At 41.5% G+C, this 19,195-nt stretch overlaps 1 protein-coding gene across 1 annotated transcript in view; it reads right to left on the bottom strand.

Moving 5' to 3' along the window:
- otog (otogelin) overlaps window positions 1-19,195 on the bottom strand; it is a 94,672-nt gene that overhangs the window by 35,104 nt on the left and 40,373 nt on the right. Inside the window, exons 30-39 of the mRNA XM_047822785.1 lie at window positions 12,745-12,901; window positions 12,528-12,554; window positions 12,130-12,297; window positions 11,217-11,495; window positions 11,020-11,137; window positions 10,852-10,931; window positions 8,149-10,577; window positions 7,720-7,897; window positions 7,451-7,599; window positions 573-662 (exon numbers count right to left, since the gene is read on the bottom strand). Coding sequence (XP_047678741.1) covers window positions 573-662; window positions 7,451-7,599; window positions 7,720-7,897; window positions 8,149-10,577; window positions 10,852-10,931; window positions 11,020-11,137; window positions 11,217-11,495; window positions 12,130-12,297; window positions 12,528-12,554; window positions 12,745-12,901 — 3,675 coding nt within the window. The remainder of the gene's footprint in view (window positions 1-572; window positions 663-7,450; window positions 7,600-7,719; window positions 7,898-8,148; window positions 10,578-10,851; window positions 10,932-11,019; window positions 11,138-11,216; window positions 11,496-12,129; window positions 12,298-12,527; window positions 12,555-12,744; window positions 12,902-19,195) is intronic.

Genomic DNA, 19,195 nt, shown 5'->3' with positions numbered 1-19,195 from the left:
AGAATACAAGCACCTAGAAATTAATTATTATTATTATTATTATTTTTATAAAATTAGACCAAATGTACCAGAAATGTAGAACCAGTTATGTAGAACCATTTAAATTTAAATGTAAATGTGTGTTTCTATATATACTACATGTATTAATTTCAGCACAAGCATAATTGATTGTATACATTGGTGTACTATGTATGTTGTTTGGGAGAACATTATTTTGATTTATTTATGTTCTAATACTAAGCCAGTACATTTAGAGCAAAATATAATCAGAGAAAAGACAGTCTATTCTACAATGTAGTATTTAAGTCTGGATGTTTGCATTTGTATGAAAGCATTTTCATAAAGCATATTAAATACATAATAACATGGGAAGAAATAAAGACCAGCCAACTTTTAAACTTTCTATTTTAGTTTTATCAACGGATTTTTATCATTTTAAGGCTAATTCCATGCTAATGGTAAAAAATAGTATATATTATGATCATACTGCAATTGTGTTTGTCATACATTTTTAATTCAGAATTTAAATAATGAACAAATCCTGTTAAGTCAGTAAACCAATCAGTACTCACCCGTCTCTGCAATCGATTAACAAGCACCTGTTTGGAGTCATGCGTAATGTTTAGAGCTGCCAGACACAAGTGAGTAAAATTCCAGACAAGCTGTTGGGCAAGCAGAGAATAAGATAAAATAAAATATGTGCCATTTTATTTACTTGATAGTTCATGGTTAAAATAAAAAAAAATGAATAGAAAAATGAAAATGAAATCTTCACTTTGGCATTGCATTTTCCCACATTTGTGGAATGTTTTAATTTGGTTTGTTTGTCTTAGCGGCTATGTTTCAACAACAAAAAAAAAAACTTTCAAAAATACCCTTCTGTGTTCTAAAATTCTGCAAAGATTATCTCAAAATAATAAAGCAAGACACCAGATCAAAACCTGTGCCCATATTCATAAAGATTGTAAGAATGATCTCAGCGAGCTCCTAACTTTAGCTTTAAAATGTCTAACTAGGGGTCTTAGCTTTAGAGTGATTCAGGATCAATCTCAGAGCAACTCTAAGCAAGGAAAATACAAAAACTTTTATCTTAGAGAGGAGGTGGTGCCGACATCGTATGTATGAAAACATTCTTTTAAAGTCAGATTTGTTGTCCAATAAAAAAAAAGCTTTAAAAATGTGGTCCTTTATAAGCCTTCAGTTTGTCTCTGTGATAAGATATTTGAGGCTATATCGTGTAGGGATTACGTTCGTGACCATTCATATTAGAGATGAGCTAAAAATCTGTATGTTACAAATGTAATCAATGTAATGTAAATGTATACATATATCATCATCTAATGTTATTTCTAAAATGATTCATCACAAAAATAATCCTTACATGATCTAATCTGTAGCATCTTATTAACTCACTATCATTATTACATATTGTCTAAAATAAAACTTTTTGACTTTAAGAGCTTTTCTAAGTGTTAAGAGGCTTAATTAAAAACCTTTATCTTTACTAGTGTCATGATCAACGCACCTGCCTCACCTCCTCACTCGTAAAGGAGAGAAACATCTCCGGAATACTGAACACTTCCGGACTACACTTTCCACCGTACTCCGCTCAGCCTAATCGCAGCGCCAGCTGTTCCCTATCAGCTGACACGCATAAATACGGAAATGAACTTGACCTCAATGCGAAGTCTTGCCTTGCATCCGCAGTCATTCTGAGCGTTTTTCTGATTGTTTGTTCCGATTGTTTTGACTTCTTTTCTGTTACCTGTCTCTCTGATTGTTTACTGCCTTTCCTGACCTTCTGCCTGTCCCTCGATTCCGATTTTGCCAATTCTCTGATATTGTGTTGGCCGTGCTTGACCCTGCCTGTCTGTTCTACCGATATTATTAAATACGCTGCAAATGGATCCATACGACTCCAGCCATCACCAACCCGCGGCTTGCTTTTCTGGAGAAGTTCAACGGGGATCCCGGAAAATGCGGAGGGTTCCTGTTGCAATGCTCACTCTTCGTGGCACAACAACCGTCCCTGTATCCGACCGCCGCCAGCCACGTAGCGTTCGTGTGCACCCTCCTCACCGGAAAAGCACTGGAGTGGGCCACGGCGGTTTGGTGAGAGGATGGCTCTGCCTTTCCCACGTTCGAACATTTCCTCTCGAAATTCCGCGCTGTCTTTGATCACTCTGCCATGGGTGAAAGTACGGAGGAGCGTCTGTTAGCCATCTCCCAGGGTGATCGCTCAGCTGCAGAATATGCACTGACTTTCCGCACGCTTGCCTCCGAGGTGAGCAATAACTTGATGCGGTCACGTCGACCTCCTACACACGCCACGCCACACGAACCTCTTCACGTCCCATGCAGCACGTCCGAAGAGAGAGCAAGACGCTTACGCTTCCAGCTCTGCCTCTATTGCGGAGAAGCCGGACACAGACTGGCCGCCTGTCCCAACAAACCTCCCAGCAGGCGGAACACATCTGTGAGTCCTGGTCCCCTCGCTCCACAACCTTTGAACTGCGCCGTTATTCAAGTACAAGTTGAAATACGGGGGGAAATGATTAGTCTGGCTGCTCTAATCAATTCCGGCACCGTGGGTAATCTCATGTCGGGGGAGTTCGCTCAGGCTTATGATGTGCCTGTAATCCCATGTGCTTTCCCTTTGGCAGTGGAGGTGGTAGACAGCAGGCCGCACGTTGAGGGACGTATCACTCACATCTCCAAGAGTCTCCAGCTGCAGGTGGGCCCTCTCCACCAAGAATACATCCACTTTCACATCATCCGCTCCCTGCGTCACATCCTCATCCTAGCTCTCCCCTTTCTCCAGCTTCACAACCCCGTTATCTCCTGGAGAGACCTGCACATCTAAAGATGGGATGCAGCATACTGACGATATCAGCCGCTCCCCATGGAAACCCCGCGACCCAGCACCACGCTCTCTGTATGCTCCGCCTCCACCAGATCCGAACTCCCAGCGGAGTACCAAGACCTGGCAGAAGCCTTCAGGAAAACACGGGCCACCGAACTGCCACCACACCGGCCCAGTGACTGTGCCATAGAGCATTTACCCGGGTCCACTCCACACCATAGACGAATGGAAGACCGCCTTTTCGACTCAGTCTGGCCACTACGAATATTTGGTCATGCCGTTCGTTCTTTTGAACAGTCCAGCTGTGTTCCAGTCGTTCATAAATGACATGTTTCACGACATGTTGGACCGCTGGGTGGTTGTGTACATCGACGACATCCTGATATATTCCGAAACCCTGGAGGAACACATCCGGCATTGACTCCAAAGTTTGTGTGGTTCTACAGTGGCCCCGACCACAGACCGTCAACGCTTGGGGTTCGCAAACTTTTACCGCCACTTCATCCACGGGTTCAGCACCATTGCAGCCACACTCACGTCCATGACCAAAAGGGTGTCCTCTTGACTCACCTGGTCCCCCGAAGCTACGACGGCATTTCGGCACTTGAAAACAAGCTTCATCTCGGCTCCCATCCTCCACCACCCTGATCCAGACCGGCCATTTGTAGTGGAGGTGGACGCTTCTAGTACGGGAGTCGGGGCCAAACTGTCCCAACGTCAGGGCCCGGCCAGCAAGATGTTTCCCTGCACATACTTCTCATGCAAACTATCCCCTACAGAGTGTAACTACGACGTGTGGGACCGAGAGCTGCTAGCCATGAAGGCGGCATTCAAGGAGTGGCAGCACTGGCTAGAGGGCGCTCTACACCCATTCACTGTGCTCACCGACCACCGGAACCTGGAGTACCTCCGTGCCGCCAAGCGCATGAAACCCCGTCAGGCTAGGTGGGCCATGTTCTTCACCCGCTTCTGGTTCTTGGTGACTTATAGGCCGGGGACCAAGAACATCAAGGCTGATGCTCTGTCCCGAATGTTCTGAGAGCCCAGTCCGGAGGCCATTATCTCGGAGGCCCACATTATCGCGCCCATCCAGAGGGACATCATGACAGAGATCACCCAGGCCAACGCTTGTACACCACCACCCGCTGAATGTCTGCCGTCACGGACTTACGTGAATGAGAACTGGCGTGCAAGCCTCCTGGAGCTCCTACACTCCAACCCCAGCTCCGGCCATAGCGGCGTCGCAGGCACCATACACCTATCCCGGAACCAGTTTTGGTGGCCAACTCTAGCCACGGACGTGCGCGAGTTTGTCCGGGCCTGTGCAGTCTGCAACACCTCGAAGCCCGCTCATCAGCTCCCCGCGGGCTTGCTGTTGCGACTACACACGCCTCGGAGTCCCTGGTCCCACATTGAGCTCGACTTTATCACTGACCTTCCCTGTTCGAACAACCACACGGTTCATCTCAACGTGATCGACCGGTTCTCCAAAGCCTGCCGTCTGATTCCCCTGTCGAAACTCCCCACGGCCTTCGAGACCGCCCTCAAGCCAACGGACAGACGGAACGGCTGAACCAAGACCTTGTCCGGTTCCAGCGCTCATACTGACAAAATAACCAAGCCGACTGGAGCAAGTATTTGATGTGGGCCGAAAACGCACAAAACTCTCTCCTCAAACCCGCCATGGGCTTAACCCCGTTCCAGTGCATCCTGGGCTTTCAGCCTCCTCGGTTACCCTGGACCGACACGCCTTCCAACTTACCAGCCATTAACGAGTGGTTTCGTCGTAGCGAGGAAACATGGAGCACGGCGCATCGGCAACTGCAACGGGCCATTCACAGGCAAAAGGCACAGGCCGACAGAAGTCGTTGTGAGCACTCCGACTGCCAACCCTGACAGTGGGTCTGGCTATCCACCCGCGACCTCCGCCTCTGTCTCCCCTGTCGTAAGCTCAGCCCACGGTTCATGGGTCCATTCCAGATCATCAGACGGATGATCTGCTGAAACCCCCTGAGGGACCATCGAGAGACCCAGGGACCCCCACCGAACCACCTGCACATCTCCTGGTCGATGATGAGGAGGCATACCAAGTCCACAAACTACTAGACTCCGGGCGCCGACGGAGCCGCCTGGAATACCTGGCCGCTGGGTGGGGTACTGTCCCTTGATCCTGGAACAAGGCAGGGGACATTCTGGACCCCTCACTCACCGCCGACTTTCACCGACAGCACCCGGACAAGCCTGCTCCCCGGTCTCCTGGTAGACCCTGGCATCGCACACGTGGATCTCCCATCTCTCCGTTACGGAAATGAACTTGACCTCAGTGCGAAGTCTCGACTTGCATCTGCAGTCATTCTGGGCATTTTTCTGATTGTTTTTTCCGATTGCTTTGACTTTGTTTCTGTTTCCTGTCTCTCTGATTGTTTGCTGTCTGTCCTGACCTTCTGCCTGTCCCTCGATTCTGATTTTGCCATTTCTCTGATATTGTGTTTGCCGTGCTTGACCCTGCCTGTCTGTTCTGCCGATATTATTAAATACGCTGCAAATGGATCCATACAACTCCGCTTCGTTACAACTAGAATCTTTTTAATCTAAGGGGAAACACCCACATTACTAAATATTTTCTTAGAATTACGTCACTAGGCGCAACACTTTGCACTAATAATCTTTATGAATACTGGCCCTGGTCTTAGAAGTGAATCTTTTAGTAGGACAATGAGCAAACATCTGAAATAGCAAATAATATAATATAAATACATAATATTTAAATATATATATATATATATATAAACATGTATAAATGTTTTCAGTTTTAGAACTATTGAAAGAATAATAGGATATAAAATGAAATACATTTGAGAAGGTTGGTAGCAGACTCAGGAACTCAAAAATTAGTATAATGCTAAATTTAAAAAAATACCAAAATAAAAAGGAGATGGGAGATCAAAACAAAACAAAAATAATAACATAAACAATAACAAAAATTAAAAGCAAAATCAAAATTGGGGAAGTTCACTGTAAATAGTTTCTTTGGTCCAAGTTGTAATCTATAATTCAAGGTCAAAAACAGAGCCAGAGACAAAAATACAAAAATCCGTCCACAAGCACACAAATTCAAAGAGAAAATGCACAGATGTTACCATACTGACAAGCTGAATTACATCAGACAAAGTAACGCAAAGAGTAGTAAAGCACATCATTTGCTATACACATGAAATCACAAATGAACCTCCATGAACCTGGTGAGAGTCCAGCAACTAGTGGACTATGAAGCCAGGCTGGCCATCGATGATCTAGGATGGTGTTGGAGCCTTTGGAGCATGAGTCAGGGGTAAAGTGAGCGTAGGTTGTGGCTCAATTACACTGAATGTGGGAATGTTCAGGCAGGTCTCAGGTTGGCGCTTCAGGAGACAAAAAGTGAAATGGGAGCAGCCAATGAAGTAAAATCTCTGGTGAATGTGAGATACCATTAGATGAGCAATACCAAGAGCAAAAACATTCTCTCACAGCTTAAGTATTCTTGAGGTTCATATGTACCAACTCTGGCCTCTTTGACAATAAAACAAAAAAAAAAGACCTCTGTGATATGAAAATTCACACTTCTGTGGCTTCACATACAAGTTGTTCTTGAAAAGTCTCTGGAGAATTTTTTAAATTAGAATGCCATCCAGGTAGACTAATACAAACTAATTTACCATATCCTTTGTGGCATGCCTGTAATACAGCTGTGGCATTGGTCAACCCATAAACCATGACTAGGTATTAGTAAATACCAGGTGCTGTATTGCCAGTTTCTTTGTGTCCAAGTTGTAATCAGTATATCCAAGGTAAAAAAACAGAGACAAAACCAAAGGTAAAATCCAGATATGTTACCATAGAAATAAGCAATCTCAAAGGCACAGTGCTTGTGATACACAGGCAATCACAAAGACTTAGCAAAAACATAAACAAGAGACAGGGCTTCAATCCACAGAGGTAACAAGTGAAACATTCACATGACAGGAAGACACAGGGGTGCCATTAGCAATTTTGGGCCCTATGAAAGAAAATGAGACTAGGCCCCCTACCACATCCATTTCGCATCAAACATACAAGCCTCTGGGGGCCCCAAAAGTGCATGGGTCCTTAGAATCATCCTAACTTTTCCCCCCTTAGTGGTGCCCCTGGGAAGACAATAAGATGCAAGTGAGCAAAGGAACAAGGGGGTTGAACAGACTTAATAAGAAAGGCTAGGCAAAGACAAGAACAAGAGTCATGTTTGAAGACATGTAGTGGTCAAAACAGTTCACTTGGTGAAAATGGTTGGGCTTTGTTAAGCAGTGTGTTTAGTGGAACATTTTACCTAGGACTTTAAATTATCCATTGGAATCCAGAACAACATAGGCACAAATTGGGATTATTGCTATTGCTGTGTTTTTTGGGGGGATTTCTTTAAATAATTACCAACTTTCTCTTTAAAATGTATATAGTGTGCATCAGAAAATACAATGACAAAATGAAGCTTAATAATTCTTATTAAGTTTTTTATTTAATTATAATAATAACAGTATGATAAAAAAATAAAGTATGCTTGAATATATATCTTACTGTGCTCTCTGAACTATGGCACTCCTGTATCAGGATGGTGACAGTCTCATTCATGAGCTGTGTCACCACATATGCTGCTGCTTTGTAAAGGCCTACACTGTTCCCATCAAATGTAACAACATTTAGGTCTGGAAACACGGAACAGCGGCCTACACACAAACAATAACCTATTAAAAACGTACCCTTCAAAATAGCATACAAGATAACATACATTTATATACTATATTTTTATACTCTTGGATTAATGTGTGTAGGTATATATGACTTACATGGACAGTCCCATTTTGGGCAGCACTTGTCTCCATTGACCAGCACAGCAAAGCCAAGTAGACCACAGTTTGGAGGTCTGGAGTCAAAGGGGCAACTCTGGGACTTATTGAATAAGGCCAGCTGGCCATTCACACAAATGAGCTTAGTGCAATCATCTACCACTAAAGAGTATGGTGGCTACAGAGACAATGAAAACACACCACAAAGCATAATGCAGTTAATGAATTAAAGCAATATAAATGTCTACATTTATAATTTATTCATTTATATATTTACATTTATATTATTTTACTTTCTTTGTAGGGATTTTTTGTAATTGAAACCATAATTTAGTTTTGAGAATAAATGAATTGGTATATGAAATTTTAATAATACTACCTAATGTTATGCCAGTATTGGGGCTTACGAAAAAAGTTTGTTTTACTCACAGTGCAGACTTTGATAGGACTAACATCCTTTGCTGAAGTGGACAAAACCGAAGGAGTTAAATGAAGAAATTCCTCTGTTGGGGTTATCCATTGCTTTGTCTGTGTTATGAGAGTGTTAACGGTAGTGGGTGTGATGAATAATGCAGAGCTGGAAGTTTGGGACCTGTTTGGTGACTGTAGCCCTTCTGTAGTTATGTGTGTTGCTGATGTCATTTTATCCACCAGTTGCCCATCTGATGGGGTCATATTAAAAGAGATTGTTCTTGCAGAGTCAGTTGTATTATGTGGGGCCATGTAAGCAGTGGTTGCAGTGCTTGTGCCTACTGATGTTAATTGTTTGTGGCCCACTGCAGTTTGGTTTTCAGTCTTTTGAAGTGCTGTCTTTGCACTATGAATGGTTGAAAATGTTAATGGGCTTAAAGAGCTAGTTTGTGAACCAGGCTTTTCCCTCTCCAAAGAAATAGTGGCATCTAGTATTTTCTCTGTGGATGTAATTGTTTTCTCAGTGATTATTGGGGGTATAAGGTGTGTTGTCACTGTGATTCTGGTTGTTTTGGGAATGCTTGGAGTTATTGTCTCCACTCTCTCTGTGTGTGAAGTCATTCTGGGACTGGAAGTAGGCTGTTTAATAAAAGATGGTTGCAAGAATTTATCAGTATAAAGGTCAAATTTGTCAGTGTGAGGAAGGAAATGAATCGTTTCTATTTTGGGATGGAGGGTCCCAGAACTGACAGTGGGTGGGTAAGAGGTAAAAACAGTCTCTATGGTTGATAGAAGGGGCTCAGTTGTTCTGGATGTGGCTACTGAACCGATCATCTGTGTTTGAGGTGACACTGTAGATGCAGAAGTAAACATTGTAACTGCAGGGGCATAAGCTTGAAGTGTTGTTTTAATGTTGATGTCATCTTTTATTGTAGAAGCTGAAGTAGAAGGCTGTGTCTTGAATGTGCTGATTTTCTCTGAGAGATGAGCAGAAGCTGAGGATAAGTATGAAAGGGGACGTAAATGTGACTCTGTGGAACTAGCTGTAGTACCTTTAGCTACAGTACCATTGCTCACCATTATGGGAGTTGTCAAGTGAGTATGCAAAGTTTGTGAATGTGGTAATGTTGACATATCATTTTCTGTAGCTAAAGGAAAGATTTTAGTGTGTGATGGCAATGGGAGGATTTTTGTTGGAGTTGGAACAATAGCTTTAGTTGTGATTTCAAACTGATTTGCTGAGATAGATTCTGTGGATGTGGTCCCTCTCGTGGTATGGCTCATTCTCCAGGAAGTGTTTGTGTGTGTCTCATCAATAGGTGGGACACCAGTAGTCCAGGGTGTATGAGTGGTAAACGGCATAGATATTGGTTGAAATGTTGTTGTTGTAGTTTCCATTGACTCAGCTGTAGAGACCATAGCAGGCACTGTTGTGATTTGGGTTGTGGTGTTTAAGATGTCTGATATAGTTTTGGTGGTCACAAGGTGCTTTGACAAAGGATATGTAGTCACAAATGACATTGTTTGGGTTGTCTCTCTAGGTTTTACAAGAAACTGTGTTGTGGATGTTTTCACAACAACTGGAGACATAGGAATAGTTTTGTCGTTGGTGTGTACCATTAAAGGTTCTCTGGTACCACTCATTGTAGTTGTTTTTAGTGTTCTGAAGGAACTGACTGCTGTGATAAACTCTGTGGTATATCGTTGAGTGATTGTAGGTGGCATAACAGTAAGGGGATGTAATGGGGCAGGAACACTAGGATGTGCAGTGCTGGCAGAGGTACTCAAATCCAATGATTTGGTTAATGTAAAGTTTTCAGCAGAAAAGGTCTCTGTACTACTGGTTGTAGAAAATTCAGGAGGTGTTGTAATTCTAACTGTGGAGGTTTTCGAAAATGAGGCAGGCTCAGGGCTGGTAGTACCAAGAGGTACTTTGAGGGTTTCTGGTGTTGTCTCAGAAGTGGCCGCAGTGGTGTATGCTAGTCTTGAAGGGAGAGGACTTATCCTAGTGAGTAACTTGGTTGAGGTGTTGGAAATGTCCATGGTGGGGGTTACAGAGGAATTTGTACTACTGGATAGCGATGGTGTTACTCTTGCTCTTGGAGTTGTAGTCTTACTGTGGGTAAAAACAGTAGCACTGGGCACTGTAATGGTTCCTGCATTAGAAGCCAGTAAATGAGGATGGACTGATGATGTCCTCACTAATTCATCTGGTACTGGTATGGTAGAGGTAATGATAGGTGGAGACAACAGGGTTGAATAGTGTATAGTAACAGTTGTGGACGCTGTTCCGCTAGTTTCTGGAGGGGAAGACTTAGTATGACTTATTGTGGTATTGAGTGCCTCTGTTGCTGTGACGGTAAAGATATTTGCTGGGGCCAGAGTGGAAGAGGTGACTGCAGTGAGTGTTAAATTGAATTCTGCCAGTGTAACCGAAGGCTTAATACCTGCATACAAACAAAACATCCATAAAATGATTAACTGTAAATAAAAAAGAGTAACACAGCCAGCATGAAAATCGAATGAGCACTCCATTGAGCAATTTTTCAATGCACTCAAATAGATTTAAATGTGTGTTTCATTATATAGTGCCATGAGAAGAGACAAACACATAAAATAAATTATAATACCAATAAGGTGAGCTTTAGTAATCTTTTTAGTATTTTTCTTTTTTAAAGACCTAGCAATAAGAAAAGAAGTAAAGACAACAGTATGTCTTACAGTCATCCAGATAGACACATCTCTGAGTCATCTCATCCAAAACCATATGAGCTGGACACTTGGGAAAACATCCCTCAACTCTGCAGAATGAATTAAACAACAAAATCTTTGCTCTAATGTTAATTTAAGAACAGAATTGTACAAGCACATGATAGAGTGTGTCCTTACTTTAGGGTGGTCACACAGCTCATAGCTGCTGGATCACTGCATGTCCTAAAACAAGGACTTGTACAAGATTCATACCGCCACTGGCACTGAGGAATTATTGAGACATCTGCAGTGCTGCCTGTCAGAAACAGTATTCAGTATGAGCATGAATGTGTGTACGTGCATAAAAACCTTTTTGTGATGTGATATTGACTTACCAGCAAGTTTGAAGAGAGTGGCTCTGCGGTAACGAGGTGAGTGATTGTATTTCAGAAGTTGCAGTTTATACAGCGTGTAGTGTAGAAAGTATCCAGGCCACGCAAGTGATTCTAGTGAATCAAATCCAGTGATCCAAGTCTCCCTATGCAGTATAAAGGTTGCTGCATCACAAAAGTGCCTACTGTCCTCCCACTTGCGCAGTCTTAAGTGACCAGTGCCCTCTGTGTGGAGGAAATAATTTGGCCTGTCTGCTGATTCAAATGATACTAGTGATGAATCTAAACGGACAAAAAGACAATCATGTTACATTTTGCTTAAAAGTAAGCAAAATTTCCATATTACATCTTTGCTTAGAAATTTGAGTTAATTAAAAATTAATATATACAAGCTTAAAATGTCCTAAATCAAAGTGACTGAAAATAAAGGAGCAAATCGCATACAGTATGTCATCAACTTTAAGTAATAAAGGTTCCTTACAGCCTAAGGCACACCTGTGCAATAACCATGCTGTCTAATCAGCATCTTGATATGCCACACTTGTGAGGTGGATGGATTATCTCGGCAAAGGAGAAGTGCCCACTAACACAGATCTAGACAGATTTGTGAACAATATTTAAGAAAAATAGGCCTTGTGTGTACATAGAAAAAGTCTTAGATCTTTGAGTTCAGCTCATGAAAAATGGGGGAAAAAATTTTGTTCAGCCTTTTCACATTTAACCTGAATCCATGCCTTTTCTGCCCTTAAAAAAGCCTTTTTTCCCTTCATTACCAATCTGTTCAACATTTTTCTCCAGTATGTAAAAACAGCATTTGCAAAGTTTTTGAAACAGAGTATGTGTTAATATACATGCTATCAATTCCATCAAATGAAATGTGTATGAATGTGTCTGACCATGTGTGTACGTGTGTTACCATGTTGTCGGGTTTTACTGAGCCCTGGCGTTATCATGAACAGAGACACAACACCATCCGTGCTGGAAACCCCCCTCTTCAGAAACACCAACCCACTTGTCCAGTTGGCTGCCAATAGCAAATTTCTCTCTCTATAGGTCAGCAACCTAATAGGACCTTTACCTATAACTATACAAAGATATTTAGTTTTCAAACATACAGTATATGCACCACACATGCAACCACCCACAAACATAATCACCCACACACCCACTTACCCACACAAAAACCCACAGGCAGCCAGCCACCAGCATACCCAGCTACCTGGGTCCATCTGTCCAACATCCACAGTGACACCCCCCCCCCCCCCCGAAATATTGTGTAATGCTTGCCAAAGAAATAGTAAATTATTAGCTTACCTTTGTTGTAGTATTCACAATCATATGCTGTATGCATAACAGAAAAAAATAGTTATTCTTGCTTCTAATCATCAGTCATTAATTGCTCTATATGATTGAATGAAAAAGCATAATAAGACATCCTGAGAAACAATATACTCTTTTTAATCTCTTAATCCCACAATTACAGTGACATTGTTGTGCTTATCATTCATTTTGCGTATTAGTGGTCACTCACGGCATAGGGAGGGTGATCGCCAATCAATAGGAAATCCCTGTTGGCAGCAGCTGTGAGCGTATGTTGCCAAACTTGTACAGAAACATTCACAGTCACCCCCACGATAGCAGCTACATGTATCCGCCAGGCAGTTCATATAATATGATGTCACATCCACCTAAACACATCACATATAGTAAAATGTATTCTAATCTGCCAAGAAAGTGTGACAACTTTTATTAGAGATTTCTTTGTAAGTCATCTGTACATTGGAATGCATGCTTTAACATATATGTGTACACAGTCATGGCCTAATGGTTAGGGAGTGTGACTCGTAACCCGTGGGTTGTGGGTTCGAGTCTCTGGCTGGCCACGACTGATGTGCCCTTGAGCAAGGCACTGAATCCCCCCCCAACTGCTCCCCGGGTGTCGCAGCATAAATGGCTGCCCACTGCTCCGGATGTGTGTTCATGGTGTGTGTGTGTTCACTGCTGTGGGTGTGCACTTTGGATGGGTTAAATGCTAGAGAACAAATTCTGAGTATGGGTCACCATACTTAGCCATACTTCACTTCACTATATACAGTTGTGCTCAAAAGTTTGCATACCTTATCAGAATTTGCAAGATTTGTACCATTTTTTAATGAAAATGAGTGAGAAGGCAAAACATTTTTTTTTATTTCTTATAAGACTCAAGTTAATATGTAAGGCATAACAGAATGGCACAATAATCAAACAAAACATAAAAGAAAATAAGGAAATAATCTCTATATAAATGTTTGCATACCTTTAGTTTTTAATATCGTGTATTGCCCCCTATAGCATCAACATGGGCATGCAGTCTTTTGTAATAATTGTGCATGAGGCCCTAAATTCCCTCAGGTGGTATAGCTTCCCATTCTTCTTGACAAAATGCTTCCAGTTCCTGTAAATCATTTGGATGTCCTGCACAAACTGCACGTTTGAGATCTCTCCAAAATCTCTCCATCACTCTGTGATGAAAAGGAGACTGTGATGCCTACTCCAGAACCTTCACCTTGTTCTACTGTAACCATAAGAGGGTCAACATTGCCGTGTGCTTTGGATCACTGCCATATAGGAACATCCAAGATTGCCCCCATGCACAGCTTTCATGCTGTAAAATGCAAATTATCTGCCAGTCTTTTCCAATAGCATGCTGCTGGGCCTTGTTGACTCCTCTCCAAACATAGCATTTATGGTTGTGTCTATAAATTGTGGTTTCAACACTTCAAATGACTGCTCCAGAAGCTTATCTAGGCATGTGGTATGGGCACAGTAATGTTTTTCTCCTGGCAACTCAACCATGCGTGTCATTTGTGTACCTCCTCAATGTGCGCCTTGAAACAACCACTTATTTCCAGAGCAGCCTGTATTTCTCTCAAAAATTGTGTTAGGGTTTTTCTTTGTGTCCTAATCAATTTGTAGTATGGCAGTGGGTGAAATCTTTTTTGGTCTAGCTGACCGTGGCTTAGTATCAATTACTATAATTTTTCACCTCTTTATCAGAGTTTGAAGTACTGACTGGCATTTTCAAGTGTTGAGGTATCTTTTTATATAATTTTCCTGCTTTATAAAGTTCATCTACCTTATTATGCAGTGTCCATTGGCATTTCTTTTGTCTTTCCTATGGTGCAGTATCCAGCCAAGTCAGTACATTGTCTCTTTTTGTACAGACACTAATTACAACTAGATCTGTAAAGTTCGTCACAACAAACTTTTATGTTGGCTTTGATGGTGCAAGTATTCGGTCTTTCCTATGGTGCAGTATCCAGCCAAGTCAGTACATCATCTCTTTTTGTACAGAAACTAATTACAACTAGATTTGTAAAGTTAGTGATGTTGGCTTTGACAGTGCAAGTATTCGGAAAGGCCGGTGCTTTTAGAGTGGACATAAGGATCAGTGTTACTTTTGGAGACAAGCAGACAGAAAGATTGTGAAAGCTACTGGACCACTAGCATGCCAATACTTTTGAAGGTGAGCGGACATGAGCATGTGACGTGATCCAAATACACGTGAGGCAGTTCCATTCATTGTGCTGAGTGTTTTGATACGTCACATGTCCATGTTGGGCAAATTTTTGATTTTCACGTGACGTCATGTGACGTCACATGACGTCACGTGACATCTCCAGAATACACATGAAGCAGTTCCCCTTATTGTGCTGATATGTTCCCCTTATTGTGCTGATATGTGTTTTGATATGTTACATGTCCATGTTGTGCAAATTTTTAATGTTCACATGACATCACGTGATGCACTTCCCCTCATTGGGCTGAGTGTTTTGATATATGACACGTCCATGTTGTGCAAAATTTATAATTTCGCTTATTTTGGGGGCGGGGCTACACGTGATGTCACATGAATACCCGGTGGGGTGCCAATACTTTGGGACAAAAGTGACTACTAAGTGTTTTGACATTTCATTCAGTCATTATGGAATTCTACTTATTATTATACTGCATAGAACAGTTTTTTGGGGTCGGGGCTACACATGACGTCACGTGAATACCCGGTGGGGTGCCAATACTTTTGGAAAAAAGTGTATTGACTGGGGCCCAATACTTTTGGAATCATTGGATTGATAGTGTGGAGTTGATAGTTACATGTATTGACAGTCTCCTTTACATCTACAGAGAGAACAAAAGAGTTTTAAGAATTCCCCATTCAAGTCTATGGGAAAAAAAAACCCTTTGAGCTTCCGAACCGGGAATTCCGGAATTTCGATCGCTTATAAAAGTCATAGCACACCTGTCCTCAATGAGCCGGTCGATTTGTCACCTCATTCATGGGTCTAAGACAAAAGCTGGAGGACAAGTTACGTGCCGAAAAAGTGTCCGGAAGAAGAAGAAGAAGAAGAAGAAGAAGAAGAAGAAGAAGAAGGAGAGGAAGAAGGAGAAGAATAACTAAAACGGTACATTTCCTAAAGAAAATGTGAATGTGCTTGCACTTGGCAAGTTCCCCTCATCATGCTGAGTGTTTTTATGGGTCACATGTCCATGTTGTGCTAAATGTTTTATTTCGCTAATTTTGGGGGCGGGGCTACATGTGACGTCAGTTCCCCTCATTGTGCTGAGTGTTTTGATATATGACATGTCCATGTTGTGCTAATTTTTTTATTTCACTTATTTTGGGGGCGGGGCTACAGGTGACGTCAGTCCCCCTCATCGTGCTGAGTGTTTTGATATATGACATGTCCATGTGTCTGCTGCCATCTGTTGGATGTTAGCACGTCTAAAGAGAGAATTAAGAATTCCCCATTCAAGTTTATGGGGAAAAAACACCCTTTGAGCTTCCGTACCGGGAATTCCGGAATTTCGATTGCTTATAAAAATCATTTCACACCTCTCCTTAATGAGCAGGTCGATTTGACACCTCATCCATGGGTCTAGGACAAAAGCTGTGGGACAAGTTATGCGCCGAAAAAGTGTCCGGAAGAAGAAGAAGAAGAAGAAGAAGAAGAAGAAGAAGAAGAAGAACTACAATGGTACATTTCCTAAAGAAAATGTGAATGTGCTTGCACGTGGCAAGTTCCCCTCATCATGCTGAGTGTGGAGAGGTGTGCCATGGGGCTCATTGAGGAGAGGTGTGCCATGACTTTTATAAGCAATCGGAATTCCGGAATTCCCGGTACAGAAGCTCACGTCACGTGTAGCCCCGCCCCCAAAATTAGCGCTTTTTCCGTTGGTCGGAAAAATAGATAGCACACCTCTCCTCAATGAGCCGGTCGATTTGACACCTCATTTATGGGTCTAGGACAAAAGCTGCGGGACAAGTTACACGCCGAAAAAGTGTCCGGAATAATAGTAATAACTAGAACGGTACATTTCCTAAAGAAAATAGACAAAAGAGCACACCTGAAAATAGCACACTTGATATGGCTTCTTTATATTGCAATATGGTTCGTAAGGTGCACTACATGGTTGCTAGGGTATGGCTGCACAGTTACTATGGTTATATTTGCAGACTAGTTTCTCACCTGCAACAAAAGAGCACACCTGAAAATCCATGTATCTTTTTCTGAAACAAGCGCCATGCAGATCTTGAACCAAAGCATCAATCAGTGATTTTACTGGGAAAAAATATAATCACTTTACAATAAGGATCATTAGTTCAAATGTAATGTATTAACTAACATTTACTAACCATGAGCAATAAATTATTGTATTTAGCAATCTTTGTTAAAATAAAGTTTATTCTTTTTTATTAAGTAAGGTTAACACGGTGTTAATAATGTATTAGTAAATGTTGAAATTAACATTAACAAAATGAATAAATGCTGTAGAAGTGCAGTTCATAATTAGTTCATGTTAAGTAATGTGGTAACTAATGTCAACTAATGAACCTTTATTATAAAGTTTTAGAAAATATATAAACTGTCCGAGGGTGGATTAGCATGAATGTCTGCTAAACGGATTCGCGGTAACATGAGCCTTTGCGGTTTTATGTATTAATTCACTAATGTGAAGAATGTGAAGAATGGCGTGTCTAACAATACCCAAGCTAAAGTCATTCTTATCATTCTTTGTGATATACGTGTCATATCATGTCAAAAAATAATTATGTAATGTGAGGAGACAAAGAAAGCATGCACTTAATTTGAATTAATGGGTGGCTCTTAAAAGAGCCGTTGCTGTTCTTAAAAGGATATTTGTATAAAAAATTATAAAAACTACACTGATAGTTGAAAACAACAAAAAGTTATACAAATGGCAGAAACAACAACATATGTGACCAAGAAACAACAACATATGTGACCGCCGTGCTGTCCAAGGCATGCCACCAACTCTAACACCAACACCAATGTGGAAAGTTCCCCTCATCGTGCTGTGTTTTGATATGTCACATGTCCATGTTGTGCAAATTTTTAATTTTCACGTGATGTCACGTAAGGTCACATGATGTGACCATAAGACCGGTGGGGCAGTTCCCCTCATTGTGCTGAGTGTTTTGATATGTCACATGTCCATGTTGTGCAAATTTTTTATTTCGCTGGTTTTAGGGGCGGGGCTACACGTGACGTCACGTGACGTGACCAGAATACCCGTGGGGCAGTTCACCTCATCGTGCTGAGTGTTTTGATATGTCGCATGTCCCTGTTGTGCAAATTTTTAATTTTCACGTGACCTCACATGACGTCACGTGACCTCACATGACATCATGTGACGTGACCAGAATACCCGTGGGGCAGTTCCCCTCATTCTGCTGAGTGTTTTGATATGTCACATGTCCATGTTGTGCAAATTTTTGATTTCGCTTGTTTTGGGGGCGGGACTACACGTGACGTCACGTGGTGTCGAGTGACGTCACCAGAATACCCGGTGGGGTGCCAATACCTTTGGCAAAAAGTGGCTACTGAGGGTTTGGACATTTCATGTCAATACTGCAGTCATTATGGGATTCTACTTATTATACCTCATAGAACAGTACATGCAATTCTTAATGTTGAATGTATTTGTGTGAGAGCTTAGAGGACTTTTCGGAATTCCCTATTTAAGTCTATGGGATGTTCGATCGTCGACTACGGGAAAGCCGGAAATTCCGTCAGAACTCCGGAATAAAAATTTGGTCTGGAGTAAGGTCCTAAAGAACCTGTCCGAGTTCGGTGTAAATCGCTCGAAAACTTGCTGAGTTATAAACCTCAAAAGTTTATAATGGAAGTCTATGGGAAAAAAGGCCACTTTGAGCTTCCGTACCGGGAATGCCGGAATTCCGATCGCTTAGAAAAATCGGAGCAACAAACTTCGTAGACCAGGGTCTACGACATATCCGAATTTGGTGCATGTGGCTCGAAAGCCCTAGGCCGCATTTTTTTAAATACATTTTTGTCTAATAATAATAATAATTATAATAATAATAATAATAATAATAATAATAATAATAATAATAATAATAATAAGCTTATAACGGAAATCAGAATGTTGGCTTCTACAAAGCCAACATAATAATAAGCTTATAACGGAAATCAAAATGTTGGCTTCTACAAAGCCAACATAATAATAATAAGCTTATAACGTAAATCAGAATGTTGGCTTCTACAAAGCCAACATAATAATAATAAGCTATTAATGGAAATCAAAATGTTGGCTTCTACAAAGCCAACATAATAATAATAAGCTTATAACGGAAATCATCATGTTGGCTTCTACAAAGCCAACATAATAATAATAAGCTATTAACGAAAATCAGAATGTTGGCTTCTACAAAGCCAACATAATAATAATAATATTAATAATAATAATAAGCTTATAACGGAAATCAGAATGTTGGCTTCTACAAAGCCAACATAATAATAAGTATGCAGAATAACAAGAATGTTGCTTTGCAAGCACCATTAATAATAACTATGCAGGATAATAAGAATGTGCTTTGCAAGCACCATTAATATTTGATTTGTAAAGTTCGTCACGACAAACTTTGATGTTGGCTTTGACGAGGCGAGTATTTGCAAAGG

The sequence above is a fragment of the Tachysurus fulvidraco genome, chromosome 1 (genome assembly GCF_022655615.1).
Source record: "Tachysurus fulvidraco isolate hzauxx_2018 chromosome 1, HZAU_PFXX_2.0, whole genome shotgun sequence".
Classification (NCBI taxonomy): Eukaryota; Metazoa; Chordata; class Actinopteri; order Siluriformes; family Bagridae; genus Tachysurus; species Tachysurus fulvidraco.
Note: the sequence above shows the minus strand (reverse complement) of the source record. Positions and strands in the feature narration are given on the sequence as shown.